This window comes from Ptychodera flava, chromosome 17 (genome assembly GCF_041260155.1).
Source record: "Ptychodera flava strain L36383 chromosome 17, AS_Pfla_20210202, whole genome shotgun sequence".
Lineage (NCBI taxonomy): Eukaryota > Metazoa > Hemichordata > Enteropneusta > Ptychoderidae > Ptychodera > Ptychodera flava.
In genome coordinates this window covers 35,793,286-35,803,868 of record NC_091944.1, presented here as the reverse complement: position 1 = coordinate 35,803,868, position 10,583 = coordinate 35,793,286, and the positions used below count along the sequence as shown (strand labels likewise).

The 10,583-nt window shown below is 36.6% G+C and overlaps 1 protein-coding gene across 2 annotated transcripts in view; it reads left to right on the top strand.

The window, feature by feature from the left end:
- The first annotated feature begins 1,336 nt into the window (after positions 1-1,336).
- LOC139116184 (E3 ubiquitin-protein ligase RNF217-like) overlaps positions 1,337-10,583 on the top strand; it is a 52,034-nt gene continuing 42,787 nt past the window's right edge. The window contains exon 1 of one of the 2 annotated variants that reach the window (XM_070678743.1): positions 1,337-2,859. In XM_070678743.1, coding sequence (XP_070534844.1) covers positions 1,828-2,859 — 1,032 coding nt within the window. In that variant the 5' untranslated portion in view covers positions 1,337-1,827. The remainder of the gene's footprint in view (positions 2,860-10,583) is intronic. The other variant, XM_070678742.1, reaches the window with a different exon arrangement.

The window sequence follows — 10,583 nt, the reverse complement described above, 5'->3', positions numbered from 1 at the left end:
ACTGGAATACTGATCAGATACCTCTAAAATCACATTTAAGTGACATTTTTGTCATAAGCCACAGGTACACTACCAACAGCCCCGCCACTGATGCTTAATAAAATATACATAGAATATACATGATTCAAACCGTTTTGTTTTGCATTGACTTTTAAGGATGCATTCACAAACACCTCTTGAGGGGGAGAGGTGGGGGAATTGACAGGGGGAGACTTGAAAATATCAAGGGTATGTTGGGGGCATATGAAAGCATTTGGGGACTGAAAGGGGGGAATTGATTGATATGAAATATGTGTTGTACTGTAAATTTAAACTAACCTTTGGCTAATTTTTGGGTGGTTTTGGGTTATGTATCCACTGCAGTTTCTTGTTCTACTCCCTGGAGCATGATGAAAATCCAGCACAGCCATATGTGTACAGTAAGCGCTGTTATTGTTTAAAAATGAATTCAAGTCTAGACTGGAATTCATTTATCATCAATAACAATGATTACTGTATTTACACATATTAGAGATATAGCTAGTTATGTCAGGGAAAACATGTAATAGTTTACATGTAGACTACCATAAGAAGAGATTTAATAGTTTGGATGAAATTTCAATACATGTATCATATTTGTTGCCCGCATCTGAACTTTCACACCCTATCTGAATCAAGTACATCTGTATCAATTGTCAAACATTTATAAGAGCACAGATTTTAATTTAGTATTGTAAAAAACATTATCATTAAAAATATTATTAATAGTTTTCTCATTGACTCGAATGTATAGTTAATCAACATTTTTGGCAAAATTCCATAATCTTAGTACTGTTTTTGGAAACTCCCACCCTCCCCCTCAGATGTTTGTGAATGCAGCCTAAGCTGTTGAAAGCATTGGCTTTGTCTAATCACTTCCCTAATCAGCTAATATGATAGATCCAGAATCAGGAGGTAATCTGCACATTAATCAGAAGATTATGTAAGAAGGTTAGTAAAAAGACCAAACTATAATTAAATATCTTGAAATTTATGACTTATATACCATGATTGTTATGCTTTTTGCTTGTTTTGCAACACCATCACAGCCGGTGACTACTCAGGACCTTTAGGTTCTGCCACTGGAGGGCAGTACATAAAGCGCATTTAAAAACTTATAAAACTGTCTCAGCCTCAGGTTGTTCCTGATTCTCAGGTTTAATGTATTCGCCAATCATATCCGACCAAAGTCTACAAGTAAATGGTCAGTAACTAACTTTTGATGATTTTTTCATTATGTTTATTTTATAATTATATTGTGTGTAAAATGCCTTGTTATTCAACTTGCATCGTTTACATTTGGTCTTGGCCGGAATTCACCCGTTAACAATATCAATGCAGTCTGTAGTGTCATTACCTTTGCTGTGTGCCCTGAACTCTGACATTTCTTTGTACATGCCCGACTCTCGACACCACACTATTGCCAGAACTCCTGGTTGCGAAACATGCTAATGCCAACATGTGTTGTGGTACACATGTACACGTTTTACACATATTCATTTTCCTAGAGGGCGCAAAACAAGTTTGACCAATCAGCCACGGTTTATGCAGCACTTCAGGGGCATCATGACGTCATGAGGCAAAAATTAGCATGGCATAAAAACAAAGGTGACCGGACTGGAGCGAGAAACGTCATGTTTATATTAGATCTATGATCAACACGAAAGGGATGCAATTGTCCACAAACGGAACTAGAGGAGTTGTCCGGCAGCGCTTCTAAGCACAATATAATCACACTGTGGTGCTGACAGATATCAACATATTGTTGAATCCACAAGACGGAGCCTCCAGTTCGAGACTGATAACAAAATGGCGAATGAAGAAAACATGGAGAGAGTGGCATCAGAGAGTGACTGCGCGGAAACAGAAAGCGAGTCTAGAATCGAAAGTTTCCTTCTCATAATCGATAAGGATATCTTTTCTGATAAGATAGGCTACATACATCGTGCAGCGTCAGACCAGAGTCAAGAAGACGATAAAACGGGTTCTCAAATTTCCATCCCCTCAGCGGAGGCTCCATCGCCTAGCTCGATTGCAGCATCAGGCGACAGTGACATTGGACAAGAGGCTCCGACAGCAACTGACTCTCCTAGTGTACGTAAATATCTGACAAATTTTGTTCCTCGCCGGAAAAATCGGGGCTCTGACTCAGAAAGTGACATATCGGATTACGAAACATTCTCTGACATTGACGATTTTTTTGAGAGGCCAGTTTTAGATCTCCATTTCGAGAACTATGAAGATTTGTGGCCCATCATGGATCCTATAACTACAATACGCGGTCCTTCCTTAGACCCAGATCCACCGAAAATGCCGTTGTTTGAAATGGGTAAGCCAGCTGAGACCGAGTGCCAAATATGTCTGGTGGTGACAGACCTTCACTTGCGGACTTGTTGTACCATGCCCGTATGTGATGGATGCCTGCAAGAATACTGTAGTATCCAAGTTAACCAGAAAATAGTGAAAGTGCCGTGCCCCAACCCCCAGTGTAATGCCTTCGTCAGTCGAGACGAAATAGTCTTTCATCTGGATGGCAGCAACAGGGATAAATTCCACCGTTTCCTCCTGGAAGCCAACAAAGAACCTCACACCAAAACATGCCCACGTTGCAGCCACTTGTTTGCCCTCGATAAGGAGATTTTTGCAAAGACGAAGATGAACCCGCAGGAATCAAAAGTTGCTTGTCCCGAATGCTACTTAGTATGGTGTTTTCCATGCCATGCGCCTTGGCATGAAGGCATCAGCTGTAGGGAGTACAAGAAAGGAGATAAATTATTGCGAGCTTGGGCCAAAGAAAGAAGTTATGGTCAAAATAATGCACAGCGGTGTCCCAAATGTAGAGTAAGTTGCAACTCATTTTATTTTATTGAAATAATATGAGTATGATAACTTGGTTAAATTTTTTACTTTTCTTTGAATATAATTTGCATGTAATGTTGGCAAGACTGAAGAGTGGACACAAAGAAATTTTGTTTGAATTGTTAGTAACCTAGGGAGTCTCATTACCATCACTTTTATTTAGAGCCCCCTAAGGAAATCCCTTTTAGTTCACAACCAAAGGTGTGTCCACTAATTTTCAGTCATCCCAAAATGTTTTTCCCATCCTTGAAAGGCATTGACCACAGATTTGTAGATTAAATTGCACAATCATAGAATACACTGAACACAGACCTGACAAATCTGATTGTCATCAGATCTATTGTCTTCTTTTATCTGTTGAGACACGACACATACTTGAAAAATGGCGCTGTCTTGCTTTTGACCTTAAAATGGGAACTTTTTGAAAATGACTATCTCCAAAATCGGATAGCACTCTTCTAATCCACTGATTTGCAGTGCAAGAGCTTACTTCCGCACAGTACTGGCTATCAGTATCAGGTCCCTGAATAGTCAAAGGAAAGGGGCATTGCATTGTGCCATCTCATTTTGCCAATATTTCCGGCCACATTTTAAAAACACTTTTTATTCCTGTGAATATGTATTCATCTCATGAAAGAAACCTCTGGTCTGTGAAACCTACATAAAGAATACTTGCTTTCCTTGCTACACCAGATTTTCACTGACCAAGTGTATTAAAACACTATGATAACATCATAAAAAGAAATAGCCACACACTATATAAACAGTTCAACAAGACATTTGTGTTACTTTCCAGAAGATGGGTAGATCATTTTCTTCTCAGCAAGTACTTGACATTTCATAATACATAATGATATAAGATCATAACATATGCCTAACTAGGATTGAAGTAAGACAAGGTCCCACAGTAACTTACTGCAAGTTATCAGAAGTTTGCTTGTGCTAACGTACAGATGGATATTTGAATTTCTAGTTTGAATTTCTGTATTTTACCTTCTAAATTATCATTAGATAATTTTGAACAAGAGGCACATTGAAGACCTTGTCATGGTTGCATTGTCAGAGAGATGATTTAGTGACACATCAGATACTGATGCCAGATTGTCTGTTTTTCTCTACCCCTGTCTCCTGTCACTGATCATGTATTATATGCAATATAATTTATATATATATATATATATATATATATATATATATATATATATATGTGTGTGTGTGTGTGTGTGTGTGTGTGTGTGTGTTGGCAGAAATTATTGTATGATATATGACTGTATACATTCTGTATATTAATAATAGTTTCATCAGTTTTGGCGAAAGAATTACTGGTATATTCTCTGAAACTGCTTCCCAGATCAGCTCCTGAATTTGTTTTGTAGTGGAAGACTTCATCATGATTTGTTCAAATGATGATGAAATTTGCATAATGTAATTTTGAGGGGCCTATTTTCTGGAGTTTTTCATACTTGATCTGTATATATTTCAAGGACTTGTTCAGATTTGTTGCAGTAGCTTCTGTTAGTCACCCTTTCCCTACCAGGCCTATCACATCCCTATCTACAGAGTCAGGAAAAAGAGACGTTGAGCCAAAACTTATACCTATGTAATAATGTCTAGAAGTTGCATCTTGGTGTGTGTAAGGACAATGTCTCCTATCAGTAGATTAGGAATGTAATTCTGTTGTCCTGATGGCAACTTAGAAAAAAGCCAGGGGGGATGCAGACTTTTCTGAGTGATCAGTGTGATTAAAAAGATTGACCACTGCCATATACCGGTACTGTTGTTGGTCTTCTTATCATTGTTTGAGCTATTTCAAGGTTGTCATTTGTTTATGTCATGTCACATTTTCATGATGAAGAGAAGAAGTAGTAGTAGTTGAAAGAATGCAATCAGTTCAGATATTGGTCAGGATCTAGGAACAGGGGGTGGGGATGGGGGTGGGGGTGGTGGCAACCAAAGTTGAACACTTCTGCCCATGTACTTTATACTTCAAAATTGATCCATTGTTGGGGATTGATTGTCAAAATCAGATCCATAGTTAATCAAGGGACTTCAACTGAAAGCTTAGAAACCAAGACTGGAAGATCCAAGTTGCTCCAGGCAGGGCTGTCAGTTGCTATTAATTAAATAGTTGAATGACATCATGCATATCATGGCCAGCCATCAGTCTTGACAAATTCGGACATGATCTTCATTCATTTTACCGTAATTATTTGCCATGTGCAGATTGTCCTAAGGCATGTTATTGACCAATGTTTAGGGTTTTTTGGTGAAAAACTTATGTATACCTGTTCACCTTTGTTTGGGGTACCCTGAACCTCATATATAACCCAAACCTCGGGGGGAGGGGGGGCCTCCAGGAAAGATACTTTTTAACATGTAAGATTGAAATTGTCATGTTTTAGTTCTAATCTATATGTCTAATGCATGATCACAGCAAGTTTAGGTGACAAAAAATAACTAAATGAAGTAGTTTTCAATTACATTGGATCACTGAATGAAAGTGTACAGCATAGCAATATTGACCTCGGTTACCTTGGCTACCATGTAAATGTTTTGTATAATGATGACGTGGTTGCATAACAAGGTCTGGTACTCCAGTCCCAGCTCTACCTCTGTAAATAGATTGTCATTGTTAATGACAGGAAACTGTCAATGTCAAATAATGCATTTGAATGTGCCAGTTCATGTGACACCAGGCCACAGTTACACAAGGCTGCTGTACTTTGGGGGTATTGTGAAAGAAAAGACAAACAACTAGAATTCTAATCTACAATTTTGTATTTTAATTAAAGGGACAAAATCAGCAATCTTCTGCAATTTCATTCATCATTGTAATAAGTACTCCAATTCTCAGTACCTTAGATACGATTTTACCACCTAAGTGAGTCATAAAAGTCTCAGCTGGTCAAACATATTTTCAATATGGCGGATAAGACTACAGAAGGAACAGTGAAATTTTAGTTTGTACATGACTTTGATGCCAGTAATGCCTGAGATGAAAAGATGAGATTAAGTTTAACTCTTTTCACAATCGAACAGAATTTTTTGCCATGTCAATGCTTGTACTGGTGTTAGAAGTGTTGATAATATCACTATCTCAAACTCTTGCTGTGGTTAGAAGTCGACTTTTTACCCACAATGCATTTCAATATCATGTTGTCCTGTTCCATAAGAGTTTATTAAGACAAAAGCTTAGTAACAAAAACCTGATTTATATTCATCCAGTAGGATCACAGAAGATTAATAAGTATTCAATTCTATTCCAGAGCACTGTGTAAGTTAAAAGACAGTTTGTTTTTTCTTTGTTTTTTATCTCATAGACTTACATGATATGCATACAAAATATGATGCTTGATTTTAGGCAATGGTTTAATATCAGCATGTTGACAATCAAAGGTGTAGGAATAGATCATTCTGCTTACAATATGAGAAGTCAGCAGCCAGTTGTCTGGCATTTCATTTGTTCGTGAGAGTAGAAATGTATAATATATTATACTCTTTGTTGATAGCAAAGATCTTGTTATGTTAGGTAAATTAATCAATTTAATTATAATTTGGTGTACCAGTCATTGAACAGCAAATCAATAATGATTGTGGCCTGGCAGTTCCCATTTAAGCTTATGTTTACAGAACTTTGCAAAAATACCATGTGTTTATCGGCATGTCACTTGATTGCTATATTGTATTGCACATCCCTATTTTACATAGACTATATTTAAGCAATAAAGCACACTCAGCGATGGTATACCACGAGATTTTCACCAGTTCCAGGGCTCGAAATAATACCTGTCTGCCTGTCCCGGACAAGTGAAATTTGGCCTGGACAAGTAGTTTTGAAAAGTACTTGTCCAAGTGGACAGGTAGGTTTTTTCAACCTGCAACCAGTATTTCAACCTATTGACTACAGCAAATTTTCATAAGTTTAAATTTATATACCTTTTACAATTTTGAAAATCATTATTTGGATCTTTACCTGTCAGAAAAAGTAAAAGAAAATTCAATAATATCTAATCACTGTTTACAAGAGGCAGCCATATTGATTTATCTAAGGTCATATCTCAAATCTCGTTGATTGGGAGATTCTCTGAGCTATCTCGACACCGCTGTTACACCAGTTTGCATGTGATACAGGCATGAGTTTGTTGAATTGAATTGAAACTAGTATAGTTTCTTAGAATAAATTATGCCATTTTGGACAGGTACTTTTCTCACTGGGACAGGTACTTTTTATTTTGACTTGTCCAGTGGACAGGTGGTTGAAAAAAAGTATTTCGAGCCCTGAGTTCACGACATATATGCACGAGTGACGGTGAGTGCATATATGGAATGAACTGGTCAAAATCGAGTGGTATACTGTCGCTGGGTGTGATTTATTGCTATTATATCATAACAGTATATTGAAATTCTTTCATGGAACGTCAAAAACGGATTTTTGCTTAACCTGAGAGCTCATACGTATGCCAGCCGTGGTATATCGCCAATATCCTACGGTTCTTTTCGTGTCTCGACCAATCAGATCGCTGTATTTGCGCCATCAATATACAGGTATGACATAATATTGAATGTCACTTCTGTATTTCCACTGAAGCTTGTTTCAGAGAAAATCACTTCAGGTAAACTCCAAAAAATAATAAAATAACAGTTTAGAATAACAGAGAGTGGCAAACCTGATAATTTCTATTCAGTGTTAGGGCCCAGACCATTAAACTGTGTGCCAAAACCCATGACAAATGATGCTCATTTTGCATTCAGGGGAAGGGGTATGACTCTGTTAGCTTATTATTATGGGTTTAATATGCTTTACACTCAAACACCTTGTAGATGATGTTTTGAAATATTTGTTGTTCAACAATCTTTCAGTATAGTTCAAACTTCTAACAATCTCCATTATCTATTTTGATAAGTTATGTGCATGTATGGAAGTTTAAATCAAAAGTTCATTGTACGATTTTATGCTTTCAAATTCTTTGTTTCAGAGAAGGGTTCTTAGTGTCAAATTTAGTTTTGTTTACCATCATGTGTATCCATGTTGTAATTACCCGATTCATCCATCAGTCAGATATTCTTCATCTGATAATCCCATGTGATCACTTCATAATCAGCTAAAGGAATAATTAAAAATATATGAAACAGTACTGTATATGCAGTAGCCTACTATTCTATGTTGTGTTGCAATATTAATTTGTAGTTTCAACTGAGTGTGAATATATTAAACTTCAGCTACATTGTGTTAGAGGAACTGAAACTAGTCTGGAATGCAATAATCACGTGTAGGTAGCCACAAATGAGAGAAATCTCAGAAATCAAAGAAAACAAGCCAGTACATGAACAGTGATGGACAGACAGTAATATGTCTGTGAACTGTTGTGTCATAAAGTGTTTGACAAATTAAAGCATACTTCTAGGGATCTGAATCTATTTACATGTTCATGATCTGCTTGTCAGACATAACACAATTGACACAGAAGTGACCAGCTTTTGTTGTCATTCACTGAGACAAAAGACTAGAGGGGTAACAGTTGGATAACAGTTGCTATTTACAATCCTGTTCCAAATGTCTGGACAAATACCAACAATTCAGTGCCATACCAAGTACAAGTGCATGTATATATTCTTTCATACACTTCCTGAAAGTTACCATAACACACCATTCTGTCCGAGTTTATTTTATCCCATTTTCTGCCAGGGTTACAGTGCTCAACAACATGTAGTTGAAAAGAGTGCTCAGTTTTCATGTACTTGCAAATTATACCATCTACCGTACCTTAACTGTTCATTTGAATTTTCATAATATGTCAACCATTGTGTCAGCAGCTCAATCATGCTAATGAACAGTCTGCATGTATGGGTGTTTTATTTGCAGTATTAAAATTTTATAGGCTATCAGCTGCTGTATTTAGTTTTATAGTTTTGTAATTTATCATAGTTTATTGGAGATAGGATCAAGTGATAGTAACTTTCCATAAAATTCCATTCAGAAAGAGCTGATCATGAGGATTATTAATTTCTGTGTCAATTGATAGCAATCACAAGTTTCTTGATCTAAAATATCTGTTATTTATGGAAATAAAATGAGAAGTCATTTGTCATGTTTTGTAACTCACAACAACCAAACTTATAACATTTTATCCAGCCAGGCCTTTCACTTCCTCACCTACAGAGTTGAATAAAAAGCGGTATTGACCCAAAACCTACACCTACCAGTATTTTCACTTAGCTGGCATGGCATGTTTTAGAAACTAAAAATCATCTATATTTTCAGGGGCCTTAATTCAAATAGACAAGTCTATGTTAAAATGCAATAACCATATATATATATATATATATATATATATAGTATAAGGCATGTTATGCTTCACTAGTTTTAACCAACTTGACCTGATTATGTCATATGAACTTGGCAGGGTTAAGGTTACAGGTACCAGTATTATTAGCAAGAGGTTACAAGTTCAACTATTCACTCTACCGGTAATTGCTAGCCTGGCAGACAATATAGGGAAAAACGTTTGCATTTGTTTTACTTTCTATGATGTGGACAAGGGGCTCTGTCAGTATCATAGCTGTCACCCATGTACTGGTATGTTATTAGGCCGCGTTCAAAAAAAAAAGTAAGGGGAGGGGGGGGTTGGGGCTGGAGGAATCGCGATTGAAATCTTATTTTTTTTCAGATCCCCCCCCTCAATACCCTCAAAAATTTTCAAGTCCCCCCCCCTCAATACCCTCAAAAATTTTCAAGTCCCCCCCCCAAATTACTATATAGCCGCATATTTATTAGGAATGTGCGCAGAGTAAAAAACAACATGTAATGTGTCGTTCTCCATGCAAATGTTCAACACTACCTCTTATCAGCAGGTTGTAGAGCCATATACATTGTACCCAGGGCAAGTTCTTAAATTGATTCATTTTTAAATGCATCAGTGAACTTTTTGGATTTCTCAGTCTAAGCCGACTTGAGTTTATCCAACTCTGGCCAGGTCAATGGCACCAGCTGAAAAGCACACAAAATGACAATCATGAGAGAGTATGGAAATTGTGTATTCCTAGCTACGTTTAACCAAATTGTGAAAAAATGAGCACAGTGACCTACCGAAAATTTTTTTTTCAAAAGTACAAGACATATACAACTTAGATGCTACTTATAAATGTTTTACAAATTGACAATACTTGAAGGTTAAAATATTCCATGAAATTAATGTTTTAATCTCAGAAATTTTGGGTGTAATAATGGCAAATTTGATAAAAAATAAAAGATTCCATTTAGTCACACATTTTTCCATTTAAATTAGAGTCTTTACTGTTCAAAGTTTTACTTTTGTGTTATTGGTACAATGAGATGTGAAAATTTCATTCACTGCATGAACTTGAAATGAATGGTTTTATATATTGATTTTAAGTGATTTTAGAAAAACTGACTTTTCATCGTACATTTGTATAAGATCAAGTATGGTGACCCCATCTTTTTTCTCTAATATTTTATTGTTCTCATATGCCAGAATTCAAAAATCCCAAAAATCCATGGTAACTGTTAGTTCCCTAGTCTTCTATGTGTTGCTCTCTGGCTGGATCTTGTGTACAAGTAGATGTACATGTATGTTTCACTGTCGATTGAGTGTCCTATGACCGAAACTCTTCTTAAACTACGTCAGAGTCAGAGCTACATGTATGACTGTCACTGCCAGTATGTAGTAGCAGGGCAGTAGTTGTAT